Consider the following 13736-nt stretch of genomic DNA (forward strand, 5'->3'; position numbering starts at 1 on the left):
ATGGAGGGCTCTGCCGAATGTGAGAGCCCCAAACTGGAAACAGCCCGGTGGCCAATAACAAGTGACAGATAAAGTATGTACATCTGGTAGGAAAAAGTATGCCTATTGGTTTGGCTTTTCTTCGTCTCTGCTCACCTGGAAATGTTAAGATTTGTGGATAGGTATGTTCCTTTAGGCAGGGGAGCAGGTGTTTTAGTGAAGGTGCCCCAGGTGAGCTTGTAGATGCTGCTTGAAATCTGGGGGATCCTGGTCCCACCTAGTTCCCTCATGATCAGATCAGGCCCCTCTTGACTCATGGTAGCCTGTGAACATGACAGCTGCTACAGTCGTCCCACACTCAGATTTCACTCCAAGTGCCAGAGTTGCTTCCTTACAAAAAACACGCCATCTTTCTCATTTGTACCGGACACCACCTAGCGAGAGCTCCTTGCTGACCTGTTGTTGCAGCCTAAACTCTCTTCCCGCCTGCCGGCCTCGTGTGTTTCCTCTCTAGTTCTTTTTTTTTTTTTTTTGTCTTTTTCCGTGTCCGGCAACGGATCGCAACCCTCAGTGTCGCCTCCGTACCGGACCGGGACCGGCAACGGGATTGCAACCCTCGGTGTTGCCCCCGCGCCTCGCTCAGCCAGTGAGCGGGAACCGGTCTGTATGTGGGATCCGAACCCTCGGCGGGAGCGCCGCCGCGCTTCCCAAGCGGCGCACTAGTGCAGTGCGCCACCGGGCCGGCCCCAACCTCTCTAGTTCTTGAGTACATGAACGTGGGCTTTCTCTCCTCTTCAAGTGGCAAAACACTTGGGATAAAAAGTTGCTGCCTAGTTCTCAAAGCCACTGTCCTGACTGCCTTCAGAGTTCATGGATGGCTGTCCTGACCTGTCCTTGACCATCCAGATGAACACACCATCTTCTGCCTGCTGAGCCGGGGGTGGGGGGTGGGGGTGGGGTGGGGTGTGAGTTCCATAGTTCCGGTTCTTAAAAGTGGTGAGTTTAAAATTTGCATGAGACGGCCCCATTTTTGCTTTGCGAATACTTGGGTAGTGCTGCTGCAGTTTCAGCGCACGTGAGAACGTTGGAGGTGAGATGCTGCCAGCCCGAGGAGCCCTGGCAGGTGTTTGGTAAGCACCTCCCCCTTCTCAGACTTACCGGGATTGCTTCCAAATTGCTAGGACCCTCCCAGCAACTAGAAGAGGAGAGCCAACATTTTATGGTTAGTGGTGAATGTATGAAATGACTTCTGTTTCTATCCCTTATTAATTTCCTTACTGAGATTCAGCATGATAAATAAATACTAATACTACACCAGCATTAAGTAAAAACAAAGTTACCTCTCAACCCAGCTGCTACCACTAAAAGAGTGAAATGTCTTTCTCATGTCTTATTGAGGTCTGATTGCCTATTGTGGAATCCTTGTGTTTTTAAGTTACAGTTAGTGTTTTGTTTTGGTTTTTGGTGGCTGGCTGGCATTGGGATCTGAATCCTTGACCTTGGTGTTACAGCACTGCACTCTGACCGAGTGAGCCAGTTAGCCAGCCCTTCATTGGCACTTTTTCAGTAAATTTACAGTGTTGTGCTGCTGTCACACCTTGCCGGCTTTGGTCTCCTCTCACTCGGCCTTCCTCCTCTTGGCTCTGGTTCCTGCTGATCTCTAGCCTTGTATCCATAGCTCCAGTGTAGGCAAGTGGCTTCATGGTCTGACTGCCTCGTCAGGCCTCATGCTCATTGGCTCCTGGTCACACCTCAAGGAGCTGTCCCCACCTGAGGGCTGGGCCCTGCACTGGAAGTCAGAGACTGTGGACAAGCCCTGCCCACTGCTTTCAGCTTTGGAGCCCTTCTGGGTCTGTTCATGTTTATTTCGTCCCCTCCACACGGTGGCTAGGCTGCCCTCTTTAGCCTGACCCTGGACTCCAGCCCCTCTGCACTTTTCTTACTTCCCAGCCTAGCTGTGCTTGGGGAGGGCCTTGACTGAGCCTGAGAGGAAGGGCCATGGCAGGGCGATCAGGCAGAGTGTGTCTGAGGTTGGACGACCCCACGAACACACGGAGGGGCCAGAAGAGGAGTTGAGGCAGAGGGTGCTGTGGTCAGGGCTGTGTGCAAACACTTGTATGTATATGTGAGTGTGTGTGCCTATATGGAGACTGCCAGGGTCCCAGGTGTCCCTTCCCAGCACACCGAGGACCCCAAGTCCTCCCCACAAGGAGCTATAGACTAGAGGAGAGCAAGCTCTTGTCTGTGGTTTCATCAGGGGCCATGACCCCCTCCCCCAGGCTGCATCAGGGCTTCCGTCTGCCAGGGAGCACTGCCCTGAGAGGGCCTGCAACATGGAGAGGCCTCCCAGAGTGGCCTGCAGTGCAGCTGGAGGGGGCACATTCTGGGCAGTTGGTCATCGTTGTGGGGCTGCTTGTGGTGGTGGAGACAGTCCAGCCTGGCAGAGAAGGGCCACAATGCCCAGCTTTCGACTGGGACCCAGAGCCGGGTGACCAGCCTGAAGGGGGCAGCGGGGGCAGTGAGTCTGGTCCCAGTCTACAGTGCTGTTCACAGCTCCACAGTCACACAAAGTTCATGACCTTGAACTCATCTTGCTGAGAGCTTCCCTTTGAGATCAGAACTCTGCTTCCTCCAATAAACGAAGGGCTGCTGGGCATTGGGATCCTGTGGCTGGCAACAGATCCTTGTCCCTTCTTATATGTGTTGGCCAAATAGCAGCTTGAGAGCTGGGTGACCGAGCGGGCTCTCAGGATCCCTGCAGACTGTTGCCAGGACAGCATCTAGACATGCAGTGGGTTGAGGTTGCTTGCTGGGCTCCAGAGACTCCTTGCCTCAGCTGAAGGTGGCGCTTTCCTGCAGTATCAGTTCCTTGCCTGGGAGAGGTGGCTCCTGGTCCTGGGGCGGGGTCGTTGGCCTCCTTTTGAGCGTGTGGCTCTATGGGGTGAACAAAAATTCTGGGCCAGCCACCTCATCCTCCATGTAAAAGCATTGATGATGAATTTTCTAACAGATAAGAGAAAGCAAATTTCACGCATCTGTCTCCTTGGTTTAGCAGTTTTGAAGATTTTTCTCTCCCTTTTTTCCTTTTCTTCACTGATGTGTCTCTAAAGCAAGTCCCCGTGTCATCTCACTCTTCTGAGGTTGAGTCATAAGAGTTGGTGATACTCAACCATTTTGACCTGTGTTACATGGTATGAGTTTCTAGAAACCAGAAAGGGCACCTTTCCTTCATAGCTGCACTGCCATGGACGGATGAGCAGCATCAACAGCAGCTTTTGAGTATCATCCGATCTGTGTGGGGCTTCCCTCTCCATAGTCAGATTCTTCCCTGGACCCTGTCGAGATCCAGCACTGAGATGATTATTATATCTCCGGGTCCTAGTCTCCAGAGCAGCCCCTTCTCCTTATGCCACTGAGCTGGGGTCTAGTCTGGGTGAGGTGTCCTGTGAGGTGTCCACCTTCTGGACCCAGCCCCTTGACATACCCCATCTTCTACGGGCAAGTATGAGGGGGATGTCCTCTCAGTCTTTGCCTCCTTGGAGAGTGGCTGATCCCAGGGCTGGGCAGGCAGGGGCAGCCCAAGGCGAGCTGGGGACATCTTAGGCTCTGCTGGCCACATCAGGGACACTGAGCATCAAAATGAACCTCAGGGGTGGCCTGCAGCACACTAGGACAAGGATTTGAGGGTCCACGCAGGAGCCAGTGGTAAAGGGGGAGGGGAGAGAGGCTGGCTTTTAGTCACGTGTGATGTGCCTGGTGACTGCTCTCTTGGGTGGGACCATGTGAAGTTGCCCTCTTTGTAGGTCAAAAATGGTGAAATCCAAGTGATTTCATGTGGTTCAAACTGATAGATTAAAGGAGGCTAAAGAGACATCACAAGTTATGTGCAATTGTTAACTGGGTCTTGAATAGAAACAACTCTAAGGGACATTATCAGGACATTGGGGAGAGGTACACGTGTGTATTAGACATATCCTTGTGGAGTTCGGGAACGAGCTGCTGTGCTGTGAGGCTGTGGAGAACACCTTGTCCTGGGCCTCCAGCTCTGAGTGGGTCAGGAAGAGCAAAGTAGGCATTTGCAGAGCACGAGTGGGGTGGCATGTGATGGCAGGGGTATCCAGGTGAAGGGCACATGGGTGTGTGTTCACCATAGGTTTTGCATTTTTTCAAAATAAAAAGTTGGGGGAAGGGTCAGGGCAGAGTCCTTCTAGCTTGGCCCACCCTTGTTGGGGGCAGCCAGTCCTCCCTGCAGTCCCCTCCCAAGGCAGGGCTCCGAGGCCTCGCTCTCTGCAGTCAGCCACCCTGAGGGGCAGCAACTTCCTCCTTCTCTTTTATTTAAACCTTGGGAGAAGAGAGTCAGGTGTGCGTCACTTTGTATCTCTGCCTTTATGGTCTGGACAAGAAGACACGCTCACTCAGCCAGTGCTGTCAAGGCCCTGTGTGAAGGTTCTGCTGTAGGTAATTGCCTCAGGGAGCAGGACAGACAAGGTCCCCACTGGGCCCTGAGGTGGGATCAGAGGAGGCCGACCTGGGAGGTGTCGCATGAACCAAGATCTGGAGGACATTGAGCCAGCCTTGCAGAGGCCACAGGAACTGCATGTGCAAAGGGCCCAGGGCTCTGATGAACGCAGAGACTGAGAGTTCATACTAGCACATTTGGGGTAACTTTTGATTGTCTGTGCTTCCCTCTGTGGGAATGAAGCAGCCCTCTTCGTTCTGTAGTGGGTTGTAAGTAACCGTCTCTGGGCAGAAAACCCCTGCAAGCCTGGATCAGCTCCACAGCTCTTAGGTGGACTTCAGGGGTGTGGTTTTAGTCATAGCTGGATTCACATCCAGAGTGTGATGAAAGGACTATGGAGGACAGGTACAGGGAATGGTAGGATAGGCCTTTAAACACCGAGTGTCAGAGCAGAGTGATGGGAACTCCTTCTTGGGCTTCCTGACTCGGTGGCTGGGGGTGGCTACAGGGAGGCTCACCCCTCCTGAGTCTCCTTAGTGAGATGAGGGTCAAAAGTCTCTGAGGGACTCAGTTAACAAGAGCCACAGTCCTGTGCCAGCCAAGGACAACAACCTTCCTCTCCTTCACCCATCATGTTACCTGGCACCGGCTGTGGGCCCTTTGTGTTCCAGGCACTGTCCCTAGTGCTTTGTTTTAACTCATTTCGTTGAAGTTTCTAAGGTCAAATGTATTTTTGAAATTCATGTTTATATTAAAACTTTTAAGAGAGTGGAGGGAGAAACTAACAATCCAACTACAGAAGTCAGCTTGTGATTCAACACAGAAGTCAAAGAAAAATAAATAAAAGGAAAAAAGTTGGCTTGTGTTGTGTCCAGGGGCTGGAGGGACTGCTGGGCCTCTGGGGATCTATAGTCCTCTCTCTGGCTTTAGTGGGGACGGGGAGAGTCCCCCTGACCTTATATCCATACTGTGTTTTCTCCAAAGAATTCCCAGAGTGGACGTAGGTTTCCTGTCCCTTATTAAGCCTGAGGAGTAAGTGCAGCGCAGACAGAGACGAAGGCTTGCCACCCACTGGTCACACTCATGCTCCTGGTGTGCACTCCTGGGGAGTGGAAGGGAGACATGGGGTGCAGCAGGAGTGGGCAGGACAAGGGTGCCTAGGTGGAAGGCAGGTTTCTGTGCTGCTGCCCATACAGGAAGGTAAAGACTGAAATATAGGCCCGGCCTGTGGCTCAATTGGGAGAATGTGGTGCTGATAACACCAAGGCCACGGGTTCGGATCCCTATATAGGGATGGCCGGTTGGCTCACTTGGGAGAGTGTGGTGCTGACAACACCAAGTCAAGGGTTAAGATCCCCTTACTGGTCATCTTTAAAAAAAACAAAGACTGAAATACCATCAAGGAAATTTCTTTGTATATAAGAACCTATCCTGTGCAATGCAACCTGATAAGAAATTGTAGGAAATCTTGTGGACTAAGAGTCAGCAAACATTTCCTTACAGGACTGGATAGTAAATATTCTAGGGTTTGTGGGACAAGGAGCAGAGTTGAGGATACTATGAGATGTGTAATCCAGCCATTTAAAATGCAACCATTTACATTTAAACAGCACTCTGAACCTGCTGGTCCCCACTCTCAGCCATGTCAGCCCTCTCCCTGCTGCATGTTTTATTTTGCCTCTTTCACTGCCCTGAAATCAAGGCACCTCACCTGCCTGCCTACTTCTCAGAAACCACACGTGTATCCAGACATAGGCACACCGAGATGGCTCGGATGGCACCAAACCAGCAGTGCTCATCCCATCTGTAGCCTAGCCGCATTGTCACCCCACCTGACACTGCTCAGTGTTGGGAGGAACATCATTATGTGGAGAGAAGATATTTGAAGTGATGACCAGCTTCTAAAATTTCAAAAACACAACAACAAAAAGCAAACAACCTGATTCAAAAATGGGCAAAAAAGTTGAATAAATATTTCTCCAAAGAAGATACACAAATGGCCAACCATGTGACATTTTTCAGTGCTCCATCACTGATTGTCAGGGAAACGTGGATCAAAACCACTGTGAGATGTTGCCTCACACCCACGAGGACAGCTAGAGTCAAAAACCAGAAATAAGTTTTGGCGAGGACATGCAGAAATGGAGTCCTGTGCACTGCTGATGGGAATGAAACACGATGCACCTGCTGTGGAGAAGAGTTTGCAGGTTCCTTGGAAGGTTCAAGGTAGAGTTACCCTCTGAGGCAGCAGTTCCCTTCCTTGGTATGTATCTGAAAGAATCGAAAACCTGCATCCACACACATTTTTGTGCACCCATGTTCCCAGCAGTTCTGTTCACAACAGCCACAAGTGTTCACCAGTGGATGAAAGGACTGACAAAATGTGGTGCGTCCATACGGTAATACTCAGCCTCAAAGGGAGGAAATTCTGACACGTGCTACAGCGTGGATGAACCTTGAGGACATGGTGCTGGGTGAAGTAACCCAGTCACGAAAGGACAAATACTTTATTTTTATTTATTTATTTATTTTTTTGTCTTTTTTCCGTGTCCGGCAACGGATCGCAACCCTCAGTGTTGCCCCCCCACCGGACCGGGGACCGGCAACGGGATCGCAAGCCTCGGTGCTGCTCCGGCGCCTCGCTCAGCCAGTGAGCGGGAGCCGGTCTGTATGTGGGATCCGAACCCTCGGACGGGAGTGCCGCCGCGCTTCCCAAGCGGCGCACTATCCAGTGTGCCACCGGGCCGGCCCAAGGACAAATACTTTATGATGCCACTCATAGTAGGTCCCTGGCATAGTCAAGTTCATAGAGACAGAAAGAATGGTGGGAGCTGGGACAGGGGAATGGGGGTTGGTTTTTAATGGGTATGGAGTTTCGGTTTTGCAAAAAGTTCTAGAGGTGGATAGAATGCCACTAAAGTGTACACTTAAAAATGATTAAGGTGGTAAATTTTGTTATGTGTATTTTACCACAATTTTTTAAAAAGATCAGGGATTCACAGAGATACGTGGGGTAATTGATGTTAGAGTACTCTCTTTGCATTAAAGTCCAAAAGTTGATTCTGATTTTTCCTCTCTGAAAAAAATATTTCTTTTTTCAAACAAAGTAAAGTGTGCAGTCTTCTTGCCATTAACCTGGTGGTTGCCTTCCTGAAAGAAGTATTTTAAGGCAGTTCCAGACACTGAGATAGGGTTGCAGTCTGGGCTGGGAGAACTGCATACAGGTGTTCCTAACCACCCAGACACACCTTTGTAATGTCTGTGATGTCCCCTAGTGGACTCCCCCTCCCAGGAGAACCCCTGACCCTCAGTTGGTGCAGGGGTCTGGTCAGCGACAGTGGGCAGGCCAAGTGCCTATGTGGCCCGCATGGCCTCTGCCACCAGAATCAGGGCTGGGTTCTGACAGGTATCCCACATACCTGAGGCGGGAGTACTGGGACGAGGGGCTTGTGTACTTTGGGTACTGTGCCTGAGGGTGAGGGTGTGGGGAGGCAGTGGACGAAGCCCTTTATTCACTTGACAGGCTTTGGTCCTCTAGCGCTGGGATGCAGGGCCTCTGAGGGACAGGCCGGTACAGATAGACCCTGGGGGCTCCTGTCACTCATCCCTTCTCCTTCATTTTGGCTGTGTTCCGTCACCATACAATGCTCTGCTGCCTGACCCAGCCTCATGGTGGGGTTAAGTGGCCTGTGGGAACTATGATAGGGACTGTTGACCATGTCATCTCAAGCTGTGGTTCCTGGGGGATGGCATTAGGGTCTCCTGTTCCCCTTGGGCCAGCTGACTCTGCATTCCTTTTTTTTTTTTTTTTTTTTTTTCCTTTTTTGGCTGTGTTCCGTCACCATACAATGCTCTGCTGCCTGACCCAGCCTCATGGTGGGGTTAAGTGGCCTGTGGGAACTATGATAGGGACTGTTGACCATGTCATCTCAAGCTGTGGTTCCTGGGGGATGGCATTAGGGTCTCCTGTTCCCCTTGGGCCAGCTGACTCTGCATTCCTTTTTTTTTTTTTTTTTTTTTGTCCTTTTTGAGACCGGCTGCACCGCACTCAGCCAGTGAGCGCACTGGCCATGCCTATATAGGATCCGAACCCGCGGCAGGAGCGCTGCTGCACTCCCAGCGCCGCACTCTCCTGAGTGCGCCATGGGCTCGACCCTGACTCTGCATTCCTGACTGGATGTGTGATCTCAGTGCAAGTATCCCATCGGTTGGTTCCTTAATGTATGCCTTTGCCGCCATGACGTATAAAAGGTGATACCTTCAGCGAGATTATGGCCTAAATTAGGAAGGTTATCTTAACGTTCGATTTCTACTTTATAATCTCATCCTTTGTGGAGAAGGGGAGGTGCGAGTACACAAGGTTGGTGGCTTCTTCACATTTCCAGGGATGACAACCTTTACTTCTAGTACTTAAAGAACCTCTCACTGCAGTGAGACTCCAGTCCCCCTTGTCTGTTATTGGGCAGCTGTCTCCAGGGCGCACCATCATCAGTTTGTAAAAGTTGTCTTGCTCCTTGTGGTCGGTCCTCAGTCGTGGGAGCAGAGCGTTTTCCTCAGCATCATTGTTTTGGCCCATGGATGTGGCTCAGTAGCCAAGTGGAAGTGAGACTGGAACTGTAGTGGGTGGGGTGGATACCCCAGGGCATCAATGCCCTGAGCAAGCTGAACTGTCTGAAAGCAGAGAGCGGGCCAGTGCACTGTGGCTACTTGTTTGGGGAGGAGCCATGGGCTGGGCTGAGTCCTGGGAGCTGCAGCTTTGCTTGGGTGACGCTGCCATTCCGCTGTAGGTTGGACCCGAGGGCATCCTGCAGAATGGGGCTGTGGATGACAGTGTGGCCAAGACCAGCCAGTTGTTGGCCGAGTTGAACTTCGAGGAGGATGAAGAAGACACCTATTACACGAAGGACCTCCCCATACATGCCTGCAGGTGAGCCTGGGCAGTGGGTGCCTCTGGCAGGGGGGCTGGGACACTCACGTCCTGGGCAGAGGGCAGTGCCTCGCACTGTGACTGCCCACTGCGACGCTGGGCAGCATTGTCCTTGGGCATGAGGAAGTTTCTCAGGCCCGTGTACACACATCAAGTCCCTGTCACCCTCTCACACGCCAAATTCACCCAGCCGGTGAGGAGGGATTTCCCTTCCTCTGGCCCCAGGCCCCGGCCTGTGTGTCTTCTCAGTCCTGGGGTCATCCCCTGATGCCTGCCTGCTCACTCATTAGAGAGAACCCATCACATGGGGTGAGCATTTGAGGTTGGAGGGTGACATGAGCAGCTAAGGTTCTCTTACTGTGGGATTGCGTAGGATTCTTTAACATTTCTGCCTCCCTGGTACAGTCACCATTTCTGGAAAACTGGAAGTGATTGGTCAGTGCCTAGACTGGTATGTTGACCAAGTTTGGAATTCTCATCTTGAGCAGGACCATTCCTTAAGTTTAGGCTTATTTTTGCTTTTTTGTTAAACACATGTGAGAAATTGAGACCAAAAGAGGTGAAATGATCTTGCTCAGGGCACCTGGCAGGCAGGGCGTCTTTGGGCCTGGGCCTTGACTTAGCCCTCCTGCCTGTCTTTGACACTTGTTCCTCCCTGGTCTGTGCCCACCGTGGCCCCCCGCTTTGGATGGGCACTTTTTATTTCACTTTGGTTCTCTGTCCATTCTGATTTATAGAGGTTTTCCCATCTGATAGTGAAGCGCTTCTGTTATTTGCAGAGATGCCATTTACGTGGTCCTGAGGAAGCTGCAGGGGTAAACTGCACAGCCCCTTGCCCTCCCTGCTGTCCCTTGGTGTCGGGGGCGGGCGGAGAGTTCTCAGCTGAAAAAAATTCTGACTTGAGACTGAATCTTGACTTTGTACACAAGCAGAAGTCTGTGGAGAGCCAGTGTTTTTGTTTTTGGTGTGTTTTCCAGAAAACCAAAGCCAGGGGTAGGGGTGCGGCCTTCTTGCGGTGAAGCCCCCAGCACAAGTTTCAGCCGCTGAGCCCTAGGCCCCCTCCGCTGCAGGATCAGCATTCCCTGGGTGCACAGTGCCCCCTGCTGGAGCCTGGAGCTCAACATGACCACCTGGTCGCAAGTCGGGGTTCCTGAAGCCTCAGGCTAATGGGGAGAGACTAGAGTAACCTCCCAGGTGTGAGGCCTCCCTGGCATCCTGCAGGGCTCTGCCGGAAGTGGCTTTGCCCACAGCAAACCTCTTTCCGTGCATTCTCGGGTTTAGGAAGCCTTGGTCCACTGGTTTGGCTTTGTTATTGAGATTGTTGGGTTTGAGTATGTGTTTAATGAAAAACTTAAAAATGTTGTAAGAGGAAAGAATCTTACATCCTGCCAAATTAAAACCAGAGAGCAACCTTTCAGCTTTAACTGTTGATGTTTTGACTTTTTTAGTTACTGTGGAATACACGATCCTGCTTGTGTAGTTTACTGTAACACCAGCAAGAAGTGGTTCTGTAACGGACGAGGAAATACTTCTGGCAGGTAGATAATCAAACCATGCATGTGTCTTTAATCAGTGGTGCGCTCAGATTTGTGTGTAAATTATGGAAATGTTGAAGCGGAGCGCGATATAAAATCACGCTAACAAACCTGGTTTTCTTCCTCCACTGTGACTGGTTTAACTTGAAACAGATGGTGGTGTGTGAATGCCTTCATGTATTTACCCTTGATTTATCCTCTGTGGCTCTTTTTATTATGCAAGGAGGGTTGACTTAATTCTCGTTCCCAGTTTTTATTTCTATTTTTCTGCAAGAGGAGCTCCTGGCATGCCTGCTGATCTTCATTACCAAGAGGATGTTCCCAAGGCAGTAGCTGGCACCCGGGGGAGCCAGTTCCTGAGAGGGCTCGCTCTGGCTTGAGCTCATCTGAGCAGTCCTGGGGCTAATTTGGGCCAGTTACTGAATCTTTAGATTAAATTAAGTGCACTTGACTATCAATGCTGCGCTTCCCTTCCTGCTGTTGAGCAGCAGCAGCTATAACTGGGTCCCTTGTTTTGTGTTTGGGACAAGACCAGCATTCTACTCGTGCCTGAGTTCCAGGAGAGAGGCCGATGGTCTTGCCGGAGTGCTGGGACTCCCGTGCGGGCAGCCCTAGACTGACAGCTCCCCTCTAGGCTGCCATGGATGTGCCTGTGGCTCACTCCACTGCTGAAGAGAAACAGCAGAGGCTTCCGAGGCAGAACTCCAACTTGCCAATGAGGAAGCAGACTCTATTTCTGAGGTTCACATTTTGGAGAAAGTGACAAAAGACCATTGGCAGTCTTATTTGCACAGAGCCCCTGACCTTCCTGTGCTTTCAGGAGTGCAAGGGAATGGACGGGGTGGTGAGGTCTCGAGGTGTTTCCGAGTTAGTAACTTGAAGTGTGGTGCTCTGAGCAAGGCAAGAAAGGGGCTGAGGCTTTTACAAGATTTTAAAAGGAAAGCATCTTTAGGGTAATCAAAAGACATTTGTGTTCCATTTTCAGAATATTCTGGGTGATTTAAGTGTTGCTATGTTTGTATTAGTTCCTCTCATGCAGGAAAAGCAATTAAATAAAGCTTCTCTTTGCTGGCAATCTCAGCTTCCGGTCAGCACCGCCAAGAACAGGGAAGTGTGAGTAGAAGGGCCTCTGAGAGCAGACAGCCTTAAGCAGCCGCTGCTGCACTTTCTATGCAAGGCCCAGTAGAGAGGTCCACACAGCAGCCACCTGCCTTCAGGGCCGCGTGTGGGACAGAGTGAGGCTGGCGCAGAAGACACACAGGAAATCACTGACTCTGGTCTACTGCCCACTGGTGCCTGCTCCAGAGAGGAGGTGGGGGCTCTGGGGATGCCCAGAGTGGGTTAGAAGTTTGGCATCTGAACTGAAGCTTGTGACAGGTGAAGAGAAGGCACAGCCAGGAAGGGTTGAGGCCTGGTGGGGCATGTTCAGAGTCTGACCAGCCCGCTGCATCCAGTAATAAGATTCAGAGGAGCTGGAGTGGGGAGGCTGAAGGCAGAATTGTACGTGGGCCTAGGGAGCCCTGTGGGTGTCTAGTGGGCCCTGTGGGTGGCTGGATTGACACAGGGCAGGTTCTGCACAGGCCATGGCTCAGGCCAGCGGGGTCCTGGCCATGCGGCAGCAAGGAAGGCACCGAGACAGCCCATTTCAGACCCGGCCCCTTGCTTCCGCCATGCAGCCCCAAGCCCCATTCAGTATTTTCTACTGTACTCGGGTTTCCAATTCTTTTAGAGATCAGGTTTCTTGGCCTGCAGCAAATTAGGAGGGGCCATTGCTCCTGGAAGTAGGCACAAGGCTGTGAGCAGTGACTTGGGAAGAAGCAGCGGAAGACAGCAGTGAGACTGCTTTGGGGAGAAAAGAAGGGGCGAAGGCCTTTCACAGCCTCCTGGCAGGAAACAGGGAAACATCGACTGTCCCCTGTGGCAGCCTCGGCCCCAGGGCCTGAGGATTGGGTTTTAAAAATCAGTAACTATATGAAGTGTGTTAAGGAAGTCTCCCTTAAAAGTGGTTAGAGTTGGGATTGATTTCTGCGCTCAGTGGGGAGCCAGTTCGGGGAGGGCAGATCCCCTGAGATGCCAGATGTATGAAGTGTGACTGCCTCTGCTAATGGACCGTGAGCGGTACCGGAACTTCTGACGGGGGCCCGAGAGTCGGGAGTGGTGAAAAGGCCCACTCTGGTGTTAACTATTTATCATTTCCTGGTTCCAGCCACATTGTAAATCACCTCGTGAGGGCGAAATGCAAAGAGGTGACTCTGCACAAGGACGGGCCCCTGGGGGAGACGGTCCTGGAGTGCTACAACTGTGGCTGTCGCAACGTCTTCCTCCTCGGCTTCATTCCTGCCAAGGCCGACTCGGTTGTGGTGCTGCTTTGCAGGTGAGGGTCGGCGAGGACGCCCCCGGCTCCGCTTGCCCCTAGGGATGGCCTTTCAGCTCTAGCTGTCTTCCTGAGCACCTCGCCCTGGCCATGGCTCTGACTTGTGGAACTGAGCTTTAAAGTGGTTTCTGCCAGCAGGCGAGGTGTGAAAACGTTTGGGGGCTGGGGCTTGTTAGAGAGCTGGGAATGTTGAAGAACTCTTTTGGGGTGTGTTCTGGTTAAACCATAAAAACAATTCTGTAAAAATAAAGTCTGTTCTGAGTTTTAAGAGTTCAGAGCTCAAGTGTATGGGGAGATGCAATCTGTTACTAACAATTTAAAGGTAATGTGATCGCATAATAAAATGTAGCGGATGGCCTCTTTGTTTTTTTTTTTTTTTTTTTTTTTTTTTTTTTTTTTTTTTTTTTTTTTTTTTTTTTTTTTTTTTTTTTTTTTTTTTTTTTTTTTTTTTTTTTTTTTTTT

General features: G+C 51.1%; 1 protein-coding gene across 1 annotated transcript in view; it reads left to right on the forward strand.

The window, feature by feature from the left end:
- UPF1 (UPF1 regulator of nonsense transcripts homolog (yeast)) overlaps positions 1–13736 on the forward strand; it is a 31422-nt gene continuing 17686 nt past the window's right edge. The window contains exons 1-5 of the mRNA XM_008580166.1: positions 1–47; positions 1658–1829; positions 9226–9365; positions 10814–10903; positions 13107–13274. Of these exons, the coding sequence (XP_008578388.1) occupies positions 1–47; positions 1658–1829; positions 9226–9365; positions 10814–10903; positions 13107–13274 (617 nt within the window). The remainder of the gene's footprint in view (positions 48–1657; positions 1830–9225; positions 9366–10813; positions 10904–13106; positions 13275–13736) is intronic.

This window comes from Galeopterus variegatus, unplaced genomic scaffold, assembly GCF_000696425.1.
Source record: "Galeopterus variegatus unplaced genomic scaffold, G_variegatus-3.0.2 Scaffold2037, whole genome shotgun sequence".
Taxonomy (NCBI): domain Eukaryota; kingdom Metazoa; phylum Chordata; class Mammalia; order Dermoptera; family Cynocephalidae; genus Galeopterus; species Galeopterus variegatus.